Source organism: Xenopus laevis, chromosome 1L (genome assembly GCF_017654675.1).
Source record: "Xenopus laevis strain J_2021 chromosome 1L, Xenopus_laevis_v10.1, whole genome shotgun sequence".
NCBI lineage: Eukaryota > Metazoa > Chordata > Amphibia > Anura > Pipidae > Xenopus > Xenopus laevis.
Genome location: NC_054371.1, coordinates 96,197,890 through 96,220,222, shown reverse-complemented (window position 1 = coordinate 96,220,222; position 22,333 = coordinate 96,197,890). Strand labels below are relative to the sequence as shown.

General features: G+C 40.1%; 1 protein-coding gene across 1 annotated transcript in view; it reads left to right on the top strand.

The window, feature by feature from the left end:
- LOC121403692 (cyclic AMP-responsive element-binding protein 3-like protein 3) overlaps window positions 1–22,333 on the top strand; it is a 253,263-nt gene that overhangs the window by 33,322 nt on the left and 197,608 nt on the right. Inside the window, 2 exon segments of the mRNA XM_041591498.1 lie at window positions 19,395–19,520; window positions 19,656–19,869. Coding sequence (XP_041447432.1) covers window positions 19,395–19,520; window positions 19,656–19,869 — 340 coding nt within the window.

Genomic DNA, 22,333 nt, shown 5'->3' with positions numbered 1-22,333 from the left:
CAGGAAAACAACCTGAAGTTTTTTTTTGAGGAAAAAGCGGGGCCAAGCTCCACCAAATAAAGGAAGCAGAACCAGATCCCTATATGGAAATGGACAGGAAAGAATCAAATACGGTCAACGAACATGTTTTGCATTGCTCTGACCCTGGATTCAGGGCTGGGGAGGGAAAATCTAATATTTCATTTGTTTTACAGCCTAATAAGGACAATTTTTGTAATCCAGTGTTACTTGAACCCATGTGTGAAGTACCCTCAGTTCAGTCTGGTCCACTGGTGGAATCCATAGAAACACAGATGCCCTGCAGATAGAACAAGGAGGAGCAATCTCCAAATATCCTGACGCTGCAGAGAGAGATCACTTCTTAAATCAACAGATGATAAAACACTCCAATTTTCTCTGTAATCTCTTACAGTTAGACGGCCGGTACTTTATAGATCCTTGTCTCCAAGATGGATGTGTCGGACCAATCCAAGGTTTATTGGATACCGGGTCTCAGGTCACTATTTTGTCTTTTAGCTATTTCCAACAGATTTTGGAGTCCTCGAAAAATAAACCGAGATTGACGACATTCGATAGATCTCTGGTAAGTGTAGGTGGTGATAGTCTACAAGTGAGAGGCACATCCTGGTTGACATATAAGATTGGTAAAAAGACCATTAGACATCCAACGTTGATTGTAGATCTTCCATATGATCGGCTGATCATTGGAATTGATCTGCTCCATAATTGACTTTATTAACGAAGCAATATGGACTCAGGTAAAAACCCCAATCGCTTTTGAGCACTCCCACAATGAACGGCCACAACATAGTTGCCACATGATCGAAAAAAGGCCTAATTCTGTCGAAATCCATTTCCATAACAATCAGGTACCAGATTTCACGATCCTAAAAAATGGTAAACCCGAGAAAAATGATGCAGTCCACATCATTAATATCCAGACGGATAAAATTGAAAAGATAATTTTGGAGGATGATGTATTAACCATTTCTCTTAAAGGGGGAAATAAGGAAGTTGCGGATCTAATCAGAAATACCCGATCATTGGTTAAAATTGAGAAGACCAACGATACTATACTGGTTCCCGTACAGGTAAATAATATCGCCCGGGTGAAGTATGCCAAGTTGGATCTGAAATCTGAGGCCAGCTACATAAGTCTAGGACTTCTAAAGTGTATTACCGATCCTCAGATGATTAAGCTTTCCTCCTCACAGGAGTGGGTTTATAACCTGGATAAAGATGACCAGAGTCAAAATGTGATTGCAAGGTGCATTTTATCCATCTCCCTAGGAAACAAATCTACAGAACACGGTTTAAGTGTGCTAAAGGAACCACAATATCAAATGTATTTAGGAAATTACATTATACATTGATTTGCCATACAGGTTGATCTGATCAATAATGTTCTGTGGTCCAGATTACCAGGAATTTCAGGATAAAGAGCAAACCCTGAGATGGGGGCAGCGAACACCCTATGCAGTGGATATCTTAGTTGCCGAAAAGGTAAAAATCCCTGCGGGATGTAAATCATTTCTTTTACCCATTCGAGTGAAGAAGGGGCAAAAGCTAAGAAATGCAGATGCATTATTTCGCCTATCCAATCGGATACAGCAATTTGGATTGAAGGTAAAATCGAATCCCATGATAAACATTCATCAGGATCCATTATACATGGCTATCCATAATATGAGTCCTTATAGCATTACGTTACAAGAGGACACAATGATTGGCCTAGCCATTGATTCACAATATTACACTTTTGGGTTCCAAAATGATATAATTGGACTGATACCTGATGAATATTTGACAGAAGAACAAGTAGTGGATCAACATTATTTCTCAACACCTGAGGGATTGTTCAGTGTTCACTCTGTTTATCCTTTTAGTCCTGAAGAAGGTACATGCTACATTGACGAAACATCATTAGTCTTCAACCATGAAATCGATTAAAATGAGTATGAATCGTTCCAACAGGGGAAGGATCAGGTATGTTACATCCAGGATAACCTGACTAGTAAGCTTATGAGATAAATCGACCCGAGATTTTTCCAGAATTTCAGGAACGGGTGAAAGAACAACTCTCTTTGGCAGATGCATGTCTTGATGAATCAGAGCGACAACAGTTAAGGGAAATATTCTTGGAATTCCAGGAAATGTTCGCCAAGGACTCTTATGACTGCGGGGAAACTAACTTGCATGTTACAAGAATCCAGACAGATCCGGATGCACCCCCTGTGTTTGTCAGACAATACCGACTTCCACAAGTGGCTTATGAGTCACTCTCGGAAATCATCAAAAATCTGGAGAAAAGGGGTATCATTCGTCCAGTACACAGTTCTTTTAATCATCCAATACTTGGAGTCCTTAAACCCAATGGTCAGTTCCGGCAGTTGAACAAACGAGTCTACATGTCTGGTTGGCCCGTACCATACATTGACCAATGTCTGGCGCAAATCCAAGGGTCTAAAATTTTCACCACCCTTGACTGTGCACAAGGATATTGGACAATTAAGATAGACGAAAGGGATCAACACAAACTGGCCTTTACATTTGGGAAACAACAATATGCCTGGACCCGATTACCCTTCGGGTATATCAATGCAGGCCATGAGTTTGCTGTGTTCATACATAAAGCAATGCCTGATGCGGCTGAACGCGGTACCTTATCTTACATGGATGATATTTTAATCAAGAGTAAAACTTTTGAGGAACACATTGCAGAACTGAGGTATGTCTTAAAACACCTGGAAAAAGCTGGTGTTAAACTTTCTTAACAGAAAGCCCAATGGTGCCGAACTAAGGTAAATTTTCCAGGACATGAAGTTACTGCTGAAGGAATCAACCCACAGAAAAAGAAGGTGGAGGCAATAAAGGACACGAAATCTTCTACAAGTCTCAAGGAGCTGAGATCATTTTTGGGTATGATGAACTATTCACACAAATTCATAGATAATTATGCAGAAATCACGAAACCTCTTTTGCAGTTGCTGAAAAAAGGAGCGACATGGGATTGGAATGAATGTCACGAACAAGCAGTATCTGAACTTAAAACTAAACTTATCCAGGCCCCATGCCTTGCTTATCCAGAAGGTGGAAAACCCTTCTATGTGGAAACAGGTTTTACCGACAAAAGTGTGAGTGCGGTTCTTTTCCAAAAACAAGAAAAATTGAATAAAATAATTGCTTATGCCAGCAAGTCATTATCGCCAGTTGAAATTAATAACTGTGAAAAAGCATTATTAGCGACTGTATGGGCTTTGCAATATTTCAGGAGCTTTATTCAGGGCGAAAAGATTATTGTGGAAACTGCACATCAATCACTACAATATTTACAGAGTGGTCGGTTAAAGGATGGAAACCTGTCAAACAGTAGGATAACTGCATGGACAATGTCCCTTATGGGATGGCCATTGGAGATCAGATATAAACAGGATAATAAAAACTTAGTTGCTCAAGGATTAGCTGAACTCCATGATTGCACTAATGTCGAACATAAGGATGAGTCACCAGAAAATGACTTTTTGGAGGAACAATCACTATCTCCATATAAGTCATACGAAGAGGAATACTGCAAATCATTACCATGTGTATATGTTGATGGCTGTTCTTTCCACACAGAAGAAGCTGAAAAGATGCTGGTTGCAGGTATCGGGATCGTGTGGAATAATATATTCCCAGAGATATCCGTAGGATACAAGATTGGTTCCAAAAGTAGCCGGGTCGCAGAGCTTACCGCTGTGTACAAAGCAATACAAATGGCTATTGAATATGATCTTAAAGAATTTGTTTTAATAACAGATTCCGATTATGTTCAGAACAGCTTTGAGTATTTTCCCGGATGGAAAAGATCCAACATGATGAGAAGTAACAAGAAACCAGTCAAACATGAATCATTCCATAGCCATGGAAGACTGTGCTGATAAAGAGGAGTTACGCATTTTGATGAAAGATTTGGTCTTCCCCAGCGTATCGAATCCGACCGCGGAAGCCACTTCACTAGTGAAGTAATGACCAAGATGTGGGAAATTCTGGGAGTAAAAAGGAAGCTGCACATAGCTTATCGACCAGCTTCTAGTGGTGGAGTAGAGCGCTACAATCAATCCATTGTGAACATTCTGAAAAAGTTTGTCAACGAATCCGGTAAAGACTGGGATGTTAAGTTTCCATTGGTTCTCATGGCTATTAGAGCCACTCCAAGTGCGGCAACCAAACTTTCTCCATTCGAGATGATCACAGGCAGAAAAATGATATTACCCCAACATTTACTCTACAAGACCACGGATTACAATTTGATGAATGCATGACCGCACATCAATATATGGAAAATTTACGCAAGCACCTACAACATGGTTTTGCATTTGCCCAGAGGAATATTGAGAAAGCTCAAAAGGAGTATCAGGTTCATGATAAGGTTTATCTTTATAACTTCGCCAGAGATCAGCTCACATCTTCGGAAGATAGAGTGAGTCGAGAGCTGAGTGGCACATGATAGATTGCCGTCATCTATGCTGTTCTGATCTTGGGGAAAGAATTCCATGCCGAGCCGATTGTTGTGCCAGGTCCATCATCTGGGATCATGCTACAGGGTACGGCGGGGTTCATCATGACCAACAAGAGGATCTTATCCCAGAAGGTCTATATAAGCCTATATCCCCACTGTGTCATCGAAAGACAAGTCAACGTATCCGAGATCCGATCACCAGAGATTCAAACTTGGTATCGACTGCACATCGGATATTCCCAAGAGCGGGTTACTCAGATCCTGGAGCAAGCCCGGAAAACCTTGACCAGAGAAGCATTTTCTTCAAACCAAAGACCAAAATGATTAATTTCTGCCATAGTTGCTGCTATGATTTTTGCGATAGTCGGAACTGTATTTGCAACCGGAGTAACAATCGCCAATTCCGTATCCCTTAAAACATCGGAACATGAGATCAATTTATTAAAAATTAACTTACAACATATTCATGCGGAGATGGAAAAACAAAAGAAAGATTTGACAGACTTGTATGCCGTTGTGGAGGATACTGTCATTACCACAAACCTGCATTCCAAGTTGTTAGACCATTCAATAAATTTACACCAAGGTCATGAACTGTTAAAGCAAGAACTTATATTGCTTATATTTTTCTAAAGACCACATTAAGGCGAAAGTTATTGCTTTACCTTCCAGTGTATCGATCATCAAGGTACGTGGAAAGGTAGGTACGTGGAAAGACAATATTCACATTAAAATTCAAACTCCTGACATTGTAGCATATCAATCTTGGAAACCGGACTGGCTAGCTGTTCCTATTCTGAATAATTGTGCAACATTCCGGGATAATAATTTTCAATGTTAAGGCGATCCGTTCAATTATGAAGCAACTAACGCTTTGTGCGGACTTGAATTTGAGAAACACGGATCAGAGAAATGCCAGGAGATCTTGTCTAAAATTGAGGAGAAAGACTGGGTAAATGCAATTTTAATAAAAGACAAATGGCTCGTTAGTACTCGTCTGCCAGACCTACCTTTTTTTTCTAACGACCACATTATGGCGAAATTTATTGCTTTACCTTCCAGTGTATTGATCATCAAGGTACCCCCTAATTTCAGAGTTGTGATTGTAGATCGCACCCTATATCCTGTAAATATTGAGGACATTGAAGGAGAGGTGGAAAGCATTGATGCATTCCAGAATCAGGAAATCACTATAAGTCCGGATTTAAAATTTTTGTTAGACAATAAGCCCAGACATACCGTTCGTATGGTTATTAAAAAGCATGATGTTACCATGGATATGCCACAATACTCATCAACCGACGACGAGATATTGTTTCCCTCTGTCATGGGGGGAAAATTACATATGGAGCATTTTGTTCGCAGTTATAGTAGGGTGGTTAACTGTAATCACCGTTTTGGCAATCCGTTGGATGAAGTTCATCAAAAGAACTCTAGATAAGCTGTGGCTTAAATCTCATCAATTGAGTCTACATAATGAGTATGATGAAGGAAGAGTTTGAAAAACCTTTGTAGTTTTCCTGGAATGTTCGCACTATGGGGAACATTTCAAGAAAAAAGGGGGATTTGTCGGATTTTCAAATAAATGAATAATCAATCATAAGAATATTTAGGTTCAATAATAACATATAATTGTTTCTATTTTTTATAATATAACCTATTATTTTATGTATACATGATTTATATATTATGCATTATGCATGTTTGATCTATCATGTAGTAATGAGGAATAAGTGTTTTATTTTGTTTTATACAAATTAATGTTGGATGGTAAAGATCCATGAAATTTATTTTCTAAAAAGGATAACTTAGTCTACCAGACTGCTGACCCAGGTGTTTCACAACTTTAGGCTTAAGCAAATTTCTAAGGTTGTATAATCCTTGGTGTCTGTTTGAGTATAAGATGGGAACATCTTAAAGAATTTTAAAGGCTATCCATAGAATAGAGCCTATATGTTTGTTACGGTAATAATTAATCAAGGACAGACCAATTTTGAACGGCTAGTGTGTTCACAAGTATATTGTATGTACCAAAGGTATTAAGGAATCATAAAGCATTGTTCCAGTCTGAGGCAATGTCAAAATTAATGTTTAACACCAGAATAAGGAGGTCAAAGGCTATTTTGTAGTTTTTTGGATATTTTTAGGCCACGATGTTTGAGGCAATAGTGCCATCTACAGGTAGTGTGGGACATCACGTCCAGGGGTCAATAATTGACATTTTACAATATATTTAGATTATCTGGTGATAGTTTAACTTTGGAGACTACCCTTCAATTCCAGTTGGTTAGTTGATTAATCCCAGGGGTTGAGTTTTAGACAGAAATGAGGGATAAATTAGGAGACACTGGGATAGAAAAGGGAAAAGAGGGGGCTAAAAGAAGGAGGAAAGAAGGAAAGACTAAGAAAGGAAAGAACTGAAAAAGAGGACTAAGAAAAGGAAAGGACTGAAAAAGAGGACTGGAAAGAGAAAAACAGACTTTTAAACTACAAGCCAAATAAAAGAAAAGGATCAGATGTCTTAAAGCTCCAGGAAGAGAGATCAGGGTGACATCACAGGCCAGTGAGAACTTACAACTGGTAAATATAAATTTTAGTTATATTTAATGCCAATTAAGTTGTCTGCTTGAATATTTGTTATTTATATATATTGTATAGTTATACCCTAAACATCGACTTTCCCAGCATTGCAAACTGGGAATAATCTGTTTAATTTGGGTTTATTTTCCCTTTTATTAGTACATATATATTATATTATTACTATACTGTGCCTTTGCGTAATATAGGTTAACCAGCCAGCTTAACACACTCCACATAAGACTCAGCAAAGAATACTCAGAATGCTCTGTGAGTTGAATAAACTTGAATGCTTTATCCTTATATGGGTTCTTATTTATTTTTGGAAAACTGTAAAACAACATAATAACATTGCATCACAACCTGTACAGCATATACACACATGTAAACACATACAGGAAACATATCATCTTACTTACAGACAGTTATGTAACCAGGGGCCTGTATAAAAGTGAAAGATCCTAAGGAGGTCTGTCCCTCTGCTTGTGAGCAGTCTGTGTGTGCTCAAAATGGATTCTCCTCTACTTCCTGTGAACAGTTAAACTAATACTAATGCATACAACCTAACATAACAATGCCATCAGATAAGGTATAAACAGCACAACCTTACTATTAGTAAAAGTGTATATTGTCTTGTGGATGCTTGCTGTGTTGATGATTTTGGTCTTATGGATTAATATCTGGTGGTAAATTTTATTTTGAGTTTGTTCTGAGTGGATATCAAGAAGTATTTGGTGGATTTTGTAAGAAGTAATAATTTGATTTGTTATTATTATATATAATAAATTAATTATTTTGTTAAATAATTGTCCTGATTTTTCACCCTTTGTACCAATTGATTGGGAAGTCTCGATATCGAATTCAGAGTTGGGCATATATTATTTAAGACTCCTCCTGTTTATTACTCATAAGGAGCCTTAAATTCTTTTATGTGATTTTATCAAATATTTGTTTAAATAGCCCGACAAGATTCTGTTGCAGTTTGGGGCATTTGTGCTTCATGCTTATTTGGGGCAAGTATTTATAATGTGGGATATTAAATACCCAGATACAAACTTGTTGCATAACATAGCATGTCACAGATTGTTGAGGACCCAGCCAGTCATCATAATCAGATCTGATCTATTAATTTTTAACAACCCAGAACATATAGCAAACATGCAAGTAGTTGAAACCCTTGGTATTAGTCACCATCATTTTTTGTTGCAAAAAAACTAAATGATCCTGGGGCATTTAAGAAAGCAAATTTTAGCAAGCAAATTTTAGTTCCTTGAGTTCAGTACTTAAGAGCATAGATTTGGTGTTATTTTTTACACTACAAAGTACAAAGTACAGAAATGGTTGTCATTTAAAATAGTAAATTTGTGGCCATGTGGCTTAATTTTAAAGTTAGAGGGGTCTGAATCAGCATTTCATAAATATAAACACTAGAAAATAAGGAACAGATTGAAGCACAGGCTATGATTTACCCAAAAACATTTTAAGTACTGTACATTAATAGTAAAAAGATGCAAGAGTGTGACTCAATTTACTGATAGAAATAAAGTGATGTGATTATAAAGGATACAGAAAATGCAAATATGCTTGATCAGTTCTTTTCTTTAGTGTATACAATACAGGGGTCCGATTTTTGTGGCCGACCTGATAAATGGCACAGATGCTTAGCTCAAGTCAGTGTATAACACAGGATATTGTACATAAAAGTTACTCAGAATAAATGAATGAACCATATAATTATTTTTAAATGTATTGAATTAGAAAAACTATGTAATGCAATATTAAATGACTATTATTGAGATAGGCATGGTTGTATTAATAATCCAAAGAACTTCAAGTATCAACTAAGTAGTTAAATTAAAAAGCATAGCAGAAAAACTTTCCTTTTCTATAAAAACAACACAACAGTGCTTAAAGGGATACTGTCGTGGCAAAACAGTTTTTTTACAAAATGTAACAGTTAATAGTGCTACTACAGCAGAATCCTGCATTGAAATCTGTTTTTCAAAACAAGAAATTGATTTTTTTTATATCTAATTTTAAAATTTGCTATGGGGCTAGACATTTTGACATTTCCCAGCTGCCCTCAGGTCATGTGACTTGTGCTCTGATAAACTTCAGTCACACTTTACTGCTGCACTGCAAGTTGGAGTGATGTCATTACCCCTCCCTCCTACAAGCTGCTGTAATGTAAATAGAGCCTTGTCTGCTGAGCCTGTCAATTGAACAATAGGCAGGTATCAAGATAAGCTCCCACTGACACCACTTCAGAAGGACTGAAATCCTGCATACAAACATATAAATAATAACATAGTCCTGTGATCACTGCCCACACTTACGTTTCAAAAATAAATAAATATATATACACACACAATTCATTTTGGGCACTGGAAAAAATATTTTATATAGATAGTTTATTTATATTTGTTTACACAAAAATGAAACACAGGAGTACACTGATGACAGGGAATAGAAAAAAGGATAAAATAAGGACATACTTGAAAACCAGGAAAACTTAGGAGGAAGTCTAGGAAGGGTTAAAATAGCTCAGGAGAAAGGAGGCAGCAAGTAGTTAATGAAAAAAGAAGTATTGCAGGCAGGAAAGGAGCAAGGTCTGTGTGAGGTGGATAGCAGAGGGGACTCACAGCTCTTTTACCTCATCTAGTAACCAGTAAAACAAACTAGGAAGGCAGCAAGGAGAGAAAGTTCCCCCCTCCAAAGGAAAGCAAAGAACAAACTTACAGAACGGCAGGAGCTTTGATAGTGTCTGTGGGAGGAGGGGCTGCTAGTGCAAAGTGAAAGTAATTGCTTTCCTGCAAACCATGTGACCGCTCTCCTCCAAACATCACACGCATGGGCAGAGAGGGGAGGGGGAGTGTACAGCTAGATTCTCATGTCGTAGTGCGACCTGGCTTTTCATTACAGAGTGGCTGCCTCCAAGCACACAGGTAATGCTGTGCCTGCTGTTAGAGCAGCACCGGATGAATGTGTAATGAGCAAAAATGGAAGCCCCCATGACAAAATACAAACTAAAATAACTTATGCATGGATTTGTGGATTAACATTTTGTCTGCCAGACAGTGTTTATGGATGTGTGTTTTTTATAAAAATGCAAAAAAAAAAAAGTTTAAAACGACGACAGATTCCCTTTAATGAAAATAAAATATGCACATTTTTAATAGCAGAAGGAAGAGGAAGAGGGTTTCCCATCAGAATGAAGAGAATTTCTTTAACCTTCTGCAGCTCCTAATACATGACATTCACCTGCTGAAATAGCAGTAACAGCAGTTCAGTGGGCTGTTGATAAGGCTTCCCAGTCTGTGTAGCCACATCCACACAACATGGGGAGGCAGCAGTGCTGCTGCTAGCGGTGCTGCTATGGGTGGCAGTGCTGTTGCCTTTCGTGATGCTGGCAGTGGTGGTAATGCCACCTGTGGTGCTGCTTCAGCTGCTGATGGTACTTCCCCTCTAGAGTCATGCAACAGGCTGGGTACCTGCAGAATACTTGCAAATCACTCAGGACCAAGGGGAATATATTTGATGGCCCCACTGTGCGGGTGGCCCATGGGTACATGTCAGGGCATGGCGCTGGGCACTACCATCTTGGACACGGAGCGGAACCTGTTCTAGGTGCTGCATATTTTGGTAATTCTATCTCAGTAATCCCACAGAATAACAGCTCTGTGAGTTTCAGGTGTCACCTCTCTGAACAGTTACAATTGCCATTGTGATTAGATTAATGGAAGAGTTTATATGCAGAGGACTTCCCACACCAATCAGTTGAACTAAAGAAGCTGCTCGGATGAGTAGTAAAATGTCTTCAATGATTACTCAGCAAATCCAGTTATTTTAGAATTACTTATATTAGATATACCATGACCTGGATGAATGAAAATCTTCATAGTCATATTGTGTGCATTTTATTTCTGTATTTCGATTCCAGTGCGTCTGCTATTGAATTAAGTAGGTGTCAAATCCATTATGTGTGTTTTTTTGCATACACATATGAAAGCCTTCAATACAAAAATATTTAGCAGCAGTATTCGTTGAAGAGACTACTATTTTTATTAATGCAGATGTCTCTACAGAGCGCTACAAGGCAGCAACAGGCCTTGACTAGTAGTATATAACTAGGCCTATGATGACAAACAGCGTATAGACATTTGGGCACTCATTGAATCTACTGCTATTTGGATAGGTGTAGGTGCCTCTACAGAGCGCTTAGAGGCAGCAGAACTTGATTAGTAGTACTCACTCACTAGGACTGGGGTGACAACATCTTAGAGACATTTGAGCACTTTAAGGAGACTGTTATTTTTATGAATGTAGATGTCTCTACAGAGTGCTTAGCAGCAGCAGGACTTGTATCACAAGGTCTGAGACGACAACAGCTTTTAACTAAGCCTGTGATGACAACAGCTTGGAGATATGACTTGAGCACTCATTGAAGAGACTGCTGTTTGTATGATTGCAAGCTTCTCTACAGAGCGCTTAGAGGCAGTAGGACTTGACTAGTAGTATTACTAGGCCTGAGACAACATCAGCTAAGAACTAGGTCTGTAATGTGACAACACTTTAGAGACATGATTTGAGCACTTGTTGAAGAGACTGCAGGTGTCTCTACAGAGTGCTTAGAAGCAACATGTCATGATTAGTAGTTTCACTACAGTAGGCCCTTGACAACAACAGCTTAGAAAAAATGTAGCATTTGTTTAAGTGACCGTTATTGGTATGAATGCATGTATCTCTACAGTTTCTACAAACTGGAGAATAGATAGGAGGACCCAACTTGAATGACAACTAAGCCCCACCAAGATAAAAAAATCTATATTACTGACAGCCAGTAACAGACAGTAGGACCCTTGACAGGCCACCACCAGCAAAAAAATAATGACAATGCAGCAATAGGACAGTTGACCAGCCCCCACCAGAAAAAATGCAGACAATGCAGCAGCAACAGCAAAAGGACTCTTGACAGGCTCCCATCAGAAAAAAAATTGTCAACAATGCAAAAGCAGCAGCAGTAGGACCATTGACCAGCCCCTACCAGAAAAAACTGCAGACAATGCAGCAGTAGTAGCAGAAGTGGAGTATGACCCTTGATAGGCCCCCAGTAAAAAATTTCTGACAATGCAGCAGTAGTAGTTAGGGATTCGAATGGGCAGCACTCTTCACTTGTGAAAGTCCCTCATCTGACACTATCCTTTTTTACATGGGCTAATTGAGATTTTGGTAAAGAATTTTTTGTCCGTGGAGGATAGGGATGTAGCGAACGGCGGAAAAAATGTTCGCGAACATATTCGCGAACTTGCGACAAAACATGCGAATAGTTCGCGAACGTCGCGAACCCCATAGACTTCAATGGGAAGGCGAATTTTAAAAGCTAGAAAAGACATTTCTGGCCAGAAAAATTATTTTAAAGTTGTTTAAAGGGTGCAACGACCTGGACAGTGGCATGCCAGAGGGGGATCAAGGGCAAAAATGTATCTGAAAAATCCATTGTTGACACAGCGCTGCGTTTTGTGCTGTAAAGGGCAGAAATCACACTACGTCACTCAGGTGATGTTTCTGGACACGGAATGTGAAAAAGCTCACACAGCTAGGTGGCACTTGGTTAAAGACTGGGCAAACAATGCCTGCAAGGGCAACGTATACACTACAGCAGTGGATACGGAATATATTATTGCTGCTTGGAAAACGTCACTCAGGTGGTGTTTCTGGAGACGGTATTATTATTGATATTTAGACAGAATGTGAAAAAGATCACACAGCTAGGTGGCAGTTGTTTGAAGAACAGATGCAGATGAGAGATCAGCAGCAGGACAGCTGCCCACAGCAGCTACATACAGAGCACTGCAGTAGAAGGTAGATTACTAGCCAGCAAAGCTACCTAACCTAAAATGTCCCTCAAATCCCTGCAGAGTTCTGTCCCTACAATACAGAGCAGTATCAAGTAGATTACTAGCCAGCAAAGTTACTATCAACTGTCCCTCAAATCACTAACAGCTCTCTCCCTACACTAGCTCTTCCAAGCACACACAGGCAGAATGAAAAAACGCTGCAGGGCTTCAGTTTATATATGGAAGGGGAGTGGTCCAGGGGGTGTGGGGGTGGTCCAGGAGGGAGAGCTTCCTGATTGGCTGCCATGTATCTGCTGGTCTGGGGTGAGAGGGCAAAAATAAGCGCCAGCTAAGGCGAACCCAAATTGGCGAACGTCGCGCGACGTTCGCGAACATTCGCCGAACGCGAATAGTCGATGTTCGCGCAAATTAGTTCGCGGGCGAACAGTCCGCGACATCCCTAGTGGAGGATGAAAGGAGGAAAAGTGGAGAAGAGTATTTCTGTCAGTCTCTTTAGTAAAGAGATCAGTTTGCAGCTTATTATCAGCCACATATACTCTTGTGTCCAGGAATGCTATCTCCTTTGGATTAGCGTGGATTGTGAACTTAATGTGTACATACTGAATTAATCTCCCAAAAGAATTGGTCAAGTGATGAATGTAGCCCCCTCCATAGAATAAAAACATCATCAATATAGCGTAGCCACTTTAGACAATATTTTTTGAACCACCAGTTAATAAAGATGAATTTTTCTTTATATTTTCCCATATAAATATTTGCATAGGAGGGTGCCACATTCTACCCCATTGCTGTGCCATTATTCTGTAGAAAAAATTCGTCCATAAACATGAAGTAATTCCATCGTAGGATCACCTACGATGGAAGGACTTGACCAATTCTTTTGGGAGATTAATTCAGTATGTACACATATCAAGTTCACAATCCATGCTAATCCAAATGATGGAGACTTCCAGGATTCCTTTTGTGTCAATTTACAATACATTAAGTGACCAAATTGTAAAAATACTTAAAAAACATTGGAGTATCTTACAAACAAATTTAGGAGAAATACCCAGTTTCCAAAATCCACCAGTCATGTCCTTTAAAAAGCACGGACCATTGGGTCTATGCTGGTGAAAGCGGATGTTGGTTCAGAAATAAAGAGTAAACAATCGGTGCTACGCCCAGTGAAAAAGGGAAATTTCCCGTGTTGCATGTGCAACTGTTGCATGTGCAAGTGTTGCATGTGCAACTGTTGCAATAATGTCTATTATGGCCAGAGATAGGATTAGGGAACATAAATCAGCCATTAAGAATAAAAGAATGGAACAACCAGTGGCATGACATTTTGCAGAAATGGGTCATGCTGTACATCAGCTAAAATTTCAGAAAGTAGAGGCAGTCCTAAGGATGAGAAGGGGTGATGACCGTTTAAAATAAAGTACTTTATAGAGAAGCCTGGTGGATTCGGAAACTGAATAGTCTGTCACCAAATGGATTGAACATGGAATATGACTTGGTTCCTGTTTTTAGATAATTTATTGATTTTAACATGGTTTTATTGTTCTCTTTCTTTTTTTGACAGTATTTGTGTCGATACAATTGGCCACATAGAAAATGGAACATTGTAACAAGATAAGTGGAGCTTTGTATCGTAAATGTGACACATTGTTTTTTTATCTCTTTTTTGTACCAATATTAAAGTAACACTAGATGGTGCTGTGTGGCAGTATGATAAAAGGAGGAAATGTACAAATGTTAATCAGCTTGACAAAGAGCCAGGTGGGCTTGAAACGTTGCTCTGTCGTTGTTGCCCTGCATGTGAAAAATAAAGGCTTTCTTTTAATCGGAGTGCTGCCCATTCGAATTCCTAACAAGTATTGTATACGCATGGAAGGACACGTGGGAAAAGTGCATCTGTGAACAAAGTTGCGGATAAGTGAGTGCGACCTGAATTGAATACAATAATGCAGCAGCAGTAGTAGCAGCAGTAGCAGTAGGACACTTGACAGGCCCCCACCAGAAAAAAGATTGACAAAAAGGCAGCAATAGTAGCAGCAACAGCAGTAACACAGATATCAGCCAGAGGAAAAATAGGGCAAAACTAATGAGGAGGAGTCTAAAAAAAACAGGAGGATGAGGCAGCATTGGGAAAAGGAGGGTACATCTGTGAGGAGGACAGGAGGGTACTCTCTTATATCTGCAAGGGGCACTTATATGGATATCCCTCCACGACTCATTCATCTTGATGAATTCAAGCATATCCACAATGCCAGTGGATATCTCTGTCCAATTCTCAGTGACCACCCCATCTGCAGCACTGAAAACATGTTTTGACAGGACACTGGCAGAGGGGCAAGCCAGCAACTCCAGAGCATACGTTCATTTGCTCCTATCCTTGATGGCTAACCATGCCTTATTAATGTCCCCAGCAATCACCAAGGTTGTAGTTATTGGGAAGGTTAGCTTTGTCACAACCTCATGTAAGTATTTCTTTCGATTGGTGTTTGGGCAGTATATACAGTATATTCACCAAAATAATTTTTATACCATCCAAAATACCTCTTACAATTAAATATCTCCCATTAGGGTTCCTGACAATTTCATTTGGGTAAAATGCCAGGTTTTTATGACAAATCATTGTCACTCTGCCTTTCTTAGTGTTTCTTAGTGGACTTGAGGGTATGCAGTGGAGTTCATTTTATGAGGCTGTAGTTGTGAAAATTAGTTTCCTGCTCAATGATGATGTCTGTGTGCAATTGGTTGGCCTCTCTTAAAGTTAGGTGGCGTTTACGTGTTGTATTGAGTTCTTTGACAATTAAAGATACCAGTCTAGAAGTTTTTTGGCAATTAGTACAAGGAGAGTTGAAGTTGCCATTAGAGGTCTTGTATTTTGTGTGATTGGGTTTGCATTTGTTTACGTGTTTAAGTCACCATATGGTGTTTGCTTGCTCTAAGTCTGTGATCTGAGTCGCCATATTTTGAAGATCAGCCCTTACCTCCTGGATATCTGCTTTGTGAGCCTCCTTAGTTTTCTTGATTTGATGTTCCAAATCTCTTTTAGCGGGTACGGAGTGCAGGTGGGTCCTCAGTTCTCATTCCACCTTATTTTTCAGAGATCCTCTGAGTCAGTGCTAGTTAAGGGAGTATGTAAAGAAAGTACTTGGTGGTCTAGCGGTGTGCTTGCCCTCTTTTTGCGTGCCGGTCCACACTCCTTCGCTCCATTCTTTCACATACTGGTTAGAATGGCGCGATTGCCTTGTGCGCTTCCGCATTTGTTTGCAAGGGTGCAAATTCAAATATTTAAAGGGGCCATGCCCAGTAATGGATACAATTGTTGTTGGACTTCGCACACCCTACCTACCTAGGCAGAACAAGGATACCTGGTGCACAAAGGTGGAGGCTCGGTCACCTTCCACCCCTCCGGGCCTGGCAATTCCTGATTTGATATTGACTTGGCCTGTTCTTGACCACACTCCTATTCTCCATTCCTGTTGCACGCATGGTTCCCTTGCTCGCCCAGAACTCTCTTCTAAGTCCTCTCACATTAAGACCTGGCGGCATCCGAGTAGCAGTTATAGGCAGAACAGTGTTCCGTGACCGGGACCTTGGAGTTTGTTCTGAGTTTGGGATAACCAACGTCACAGAGTATCTCGGGCCCTCTGCATTCTAGTGTTTGTGTCACCCAGTTCAAGCTTTTTGCTAGGCTTGGATAGCTTGGTGCTTGCCGAGATTTTTAATAGGAATTTGGTGCCCAGCCTTTTAGGGGAGTGTGTCCCTGAGGAAGCTGCTGGACTGCCACAAATCACGAGTGGTGAGATTTGCTGAAGAATGTAATGCAGATCAGGCTGGTTCAGGCTGATTTTGTGAGATTGTAATGATCATAGTCTTTTTTCCCCCCAGGTGTTGAAAATTCTATATTTTTAAATCCTTTTTGTAAGTGCTATGATCAATAAGCACCACTTACCAAGTGTAAGGTTTACAACGGGGAACCGCTGTAACCGAGGATAGCCACTCCATGGGGAGTGGATATGGTGGGAGCCCAGGGGTATAGCCATAGGTGATTGGAGGCAAAGGCATGATGATGAAAGTAATAGTAGATTTATTGGCAGCCAGAACACAGAAAACAAAAAGGCAGGAACAGGCAAAAAAGGCTAATCAAGGTATCCACATGGTGCATTCTGCACTGTTCTTTGTAACTTGTTTTTGCCCAAATTGTGTCTGTCTATTTGGGTGCATCTGTACACCATATAGTATGGTAAAACATATTGGGCATGAAACTGTTTAATAGACCCCTAGAATTCATATTTAGAATGCTTTGGTACCTTGTGAAATGTGGAGCATATAATGGGATAAAATGCATGCTGGCGTTCATGTTTAGGATGTTTTTTCTTGGTACCTAATGCTATGTTGGAGATATGAACTTCTTGTGAGGATTACTCACCCTGGTGGCCTAGTGGGCCAGCGGGGACGCCACACGCCGGTCTTTCTCCTCTGCTGCGCCAGTCCCTAAGGGCATGCGCTGTGCGCCTCCTCGCAGTTTGTAGGTGCAGTCACGCTGGCGTAATGACGCCAGTGTGCAAGGGCGCGAAATTTAAACATATTTAAAGGTGCAAAAAGTATTTTTACACTGCCCATTATAAGATTTGTTCCTCGTGAGTTTCCTGGTGCCTCTGTGCTTTATAGCTTCTGTGATCTGATTCTGGTTGTGACCCCTGCCTGTTTTTGGACGATTCTGACTTCTGTATCCTGACCCTTTCCTGGTAACCGACTCCGATTATTCCGTATCCCTTCTGATTGATCTCCTGGTTTGACCCTTGCCTGCCTGACTCCATTTGTACTCTGCCTGCCCCAACCCAGCCTGATCTGACTACGATTTCTGTCTACGCCTTGTACCGTGACCGTCTGCCCATAAGACTTTATTTAACTATCGTGCCCCTTTGCTCGTTCAGAACCCGTCGTTTGGCACCTCTCTTAATAAGACCTGGCGGCATCCGATTAGCCGAGGGCTCCTCCCGAGGTGAAAGGCGGCTGTTAAAGGTGGAAGCAAGAGCCGAGAACAGGGTGCTTTGCATTGGTTCTGAATTTAGGGTGCAGACCGTGACACTTGTGTCCAAATTAGTTGAATTTTTGTACATAAAATAATTATAAAAAATATTTTTCTGGTGTAAATCCTTATATCATGAAATATATTTTTAGAGCTCTAAATCTTGCTCCAGAATTAAAAATGTACAAAAACTCAGATTTAAGCAGATTTAGAAAGCTCATATTCTTCTGGAAAAAACAAACAATGCATAGTTTTCCTAGGTAAATACTGCTGGCACTTAAGTGATTAAGGGAACTTTTAGGCTGGAGGGGAATGGACTTAAGGCTTTGCTGGTCTTTGGCTTAAGGTAATGCTCACAGTCTGCATATTTTTTGCAGGCTGAGAGAAGCAGAATCACTACATGCCCCTGCTTTGTTGATTTGAATCTGATCTGCCTGCATGCTCACACGCAGCAGAGGTCAGGCCAACTATGTGAAAGGCATCTCTAGGCTGACCTCCGCTCTGCTCGACTGCTTCTGTGCACACATTGAGGTGGCTTTTGTTAATAAAGCAGGGGCACAGAGTGGAGCAGAGAAGCCTTCAGCCTGTGTGCCCATAGCCTTAAGGTGGCTATAGATGCACAAATATCGTACAAAATACATGGTGGGAAACGAGCCGACCAATATCAGCAGAAGACTTGGATATCGGTTGGCTCATCTATCAGGCTGGACGGAAATCTTGATTCAGCACTAACATCGGCCATTGTTAGTGCTGAATCATCAGATACAGGTAGAATTCTATTGTTTCTACCTGTATATCTGACGATTCAGCTCTACACATGTGTATTGAAACTAACAATCTTTCTTGGAAAGATCTTTTCCAAGAAAGATCACAATTGTTATATCTATGGCCACCTTTACTTACCCATAGACACAGATGCTTTACTTGTCTGTTTATACTCAACACAACAATTATCACATTATTAGATTTACAAATAACATCTGCCAAGCTACTACACTGGAATGCCTTCAGCAATTTAAAACAATAATCTGGCCAATCCCTGTCTCTGATGTCACAGCCCCACAGACGCCAAACTGCAAAGTTTATAGGTTCCTGGCCTCACCTTAAGCATGCAATGCAGTTTTGGGCTCCAGTCCTTAAGAAGGATATTAATGAGTTGGAGAGAGTGCAGAGACGTGTAACTAAACTGGTTAGTGGGATGGAAGATTTAAATTATGAGGGTAGACTTTTAAGATTGGGGTCGATTTTCTCTGGAAAAAAGTGCTTGCCAGGGGGATAAGATTACTCTTTATAAGTACATTAGAGGGCATTATAAACAGATAGCGGGAGATTTTTTTTTTGGATAAAATGGATCATTGCACCTTGTAAAAAATACATATTATTTTGTAAAATTTCCATTGACACTTGTTTGTATCCAAATTTCAAACCTCAGGATGCATTCCAGGCCAACACTGTACAGAATCAGGAGATCCTGGACTTCCTACTTGATTGCCAAGGTGGCATACTATGCTGTGAGGATGTTTATGCACAGTCTGTATATGTTGATTCAGAAACATATGTGAGTATTAAAAATAATCTGGGAATCTGTGCAGCAAGAAAAGTTGTGCCCAGCATGGGTCTTTCTTTTTCAGATACATACTGTATATACAGTATACTATTGTCCTGCTGTCTAAAGGCTATTTTTGTGTTATAGGCCCATACCCAAGATGGTGAAGCATTCTTATCCTCATCTAGGATTCCTGTTGATTTGCCATCAGATTTCACAGTTTGGTCATCTCTAGGCAGTGACAGTGTAATTTCTGAAGATTTACCATCAGAACAAACTTGTTGTTTTCCTAAGTGCTGCACATCTGAAGACATGTCTGCTCTTGGGAAATTACAAAATAGAGATTTTTCCATAAGTTTGGGTAAGTATAATTCATGAATGAATAGTCTAAATTGTACTAGGCATTGTTTAACAAAGAATTGATTAATACAATTTTGATAACATTTGAGACTAGTATATCATTTTATATTTTAAACAACATGCTTGAAACAGTGCTGCGGTTGGCATATCAGTCATCTTTTACACATATAAGTAAGGAGTATTGGGGAGCACCTCCCATCAAATAGAAAACAGCCAATGGTGTGCAAGGTCAAATAATTAAACCAATATAGAAAAGAAAAAGAAAAAGAATTGACCTATTGCTTTGCACCTTCCCATCCCTCTTAGTCCAAAAACACATATGTCTACCCCACGCCATGTTTTAAAACATAACTTTTAATAAATATCATTAAGAAAGAGAAAGAAGTCCAGATTAACACCATTAAAAATACGTTAGGTACAGGGAGGCGAGATGCCACAGGATAGTGGGTTTAAAACAAATCTCTGCGGCAATATATATATATATGCCGAACAATCCCACAAAATAATATGGTGGCGTGTTGTTGTGTACTTGTATCAGCCTTATATACATAGATAATGGTAATCCACCATGCATAGCATCTTATACATTTAATTTGATATTACCACAGCATATAACTTACTAAAATATTAATATCATAGCCGACTGCTGCATTTAGACTGAAAGAGGCACTATCTAGGTGCGACTCTTAGATTTATTGCGGCGGTAGCAGAAGTAGGTTCCGTTTCCCAACCTTTCTGAACCAACCCCTTCACCCACAGTATAAAATCTAGGGTTGGTTCGGAATGGTTGGGAAACCCTAGGGTTGGTTGGGAATGGTTGGGAAACGGAACATATTAAACAAAAAGTAAATTCTAAGGTCAGAGGCTTTGGCAAAACAAAAAAATCCTGCCTAAGGGTAAGGTCACACGGGGAGATTCGGGGAGATTTAGTTGCCCAGCGACTAATCGCCTCTTCTTCTAGGTGACATCTGCCTGAACTGCTTTCGCCTGCTAAAATGAAACAGAGAGCTTGCTTTTTTGTGGCTTCTGCAGTATCTGGAATTACAGAACCTATATATGGGGTGTCTTCATTTTGGGGCCCCTATATGCCACATACTTAGGCAAACCACAATGGGCATGAAACTGTTAAGATGACCCAAAGGTTCATATTTAGGAACTTATCTTGGAAAGCTTACCCAATTTGGGTTCGGTGGAGTGTGTAATTTCCAAAAAGATATGGTTTTCTGAGGTGAACTTACTGTTTTGTACCTTTGGCACTTATAAAATGCTGTAAATGTATTGTTTTTGCTGTATCTCAAATTACAGAATTGGTGGCTCATATCAGGTGTCTTCATTTTGGGACCCCTATATGCCACATACTTATAGGGTAACTTACTCAGGTAAACCTATGCATATCAGGCATTAAACTATTCAGCCGACCCCTGGTGTTCATATTAAGGGTGTGTGGGGGGATCGCTCTTTAGGTAGTAGCAGCAGCAACTCCTTTCACACAGATAGACAGTACACAGGTTTCCAGCTTATCTTACATTTGCATTTATTTAACACAGCATCTTAAAAACCAACATACAGTTCATACCCTTTGGGAAGCCAGTAAACAAAATAGTCCAGTTGTACTGGTAAATGAAAATGTCCTTTTCCCAAAGGTCCTACAGTCTCCCATTTGGGCAATATAAGTCCAGCAAAAAAAATTAACTGTTAACTCACAGTCCTTTGGAGATTCCTTGTGCTTTTCTCCTGGAAGCAGCCCACTCCCCAAAGGCAGTAGCTGGTAGCCAGTCCTTGCTACAAGATAACTTGTCTCCTTCTGTAAACTTGTGCCCAGCAATAATCTCTCTCTCTCTCCAGGGCAGAGAGCAGCCTTAATTGAAAACTGCTACTCAGAGCCTCATTTTACATCCCTCTGCACTGCTTCATAGAGGATTCTGCTACATATCCTCCCCCTCTGCTCAAACTTGTTGGGTTGTGCACACTTGCCCACCAGACATTGTACCCTAGAGAGAGCATCAACATGATGAAATCAGGGGTAATCAAAACTAGGCACTTACAGAAAACAGTTTTTAGATTATGGAATGCTTTCTCTGCTTCTGGGTTCCATGTAACCATGGCAGATTTTCTACCTCTAGTCAACTCTGTTAGTGGGGCTGCGATAGTGGCAAAATTGGGCACAAATTTCCTGTAGTAGCCCACCATTCCTAAAAAAGCTCTTACTTGTTTTTTTGACAGTGGCTGGGGCCAGTTTTGTATAGCCTTAATTTTATGTATCTGGGGCTTAATTACCCCACTTCCAATTACATATCCCAGGTAACGGGCCTCTTCTAAACCAAGGGCACATTTTTTTGGGTTGGCTGTTAAACCAGCCGCTCTGATTGAATCCAGAACAGCCTGGACTCTGGGTAAGTGACTTTGCCAATCTGTGTTGAAGATGACCACATCATCAAGATAGGCTGAGGCATATTTCTGATGGG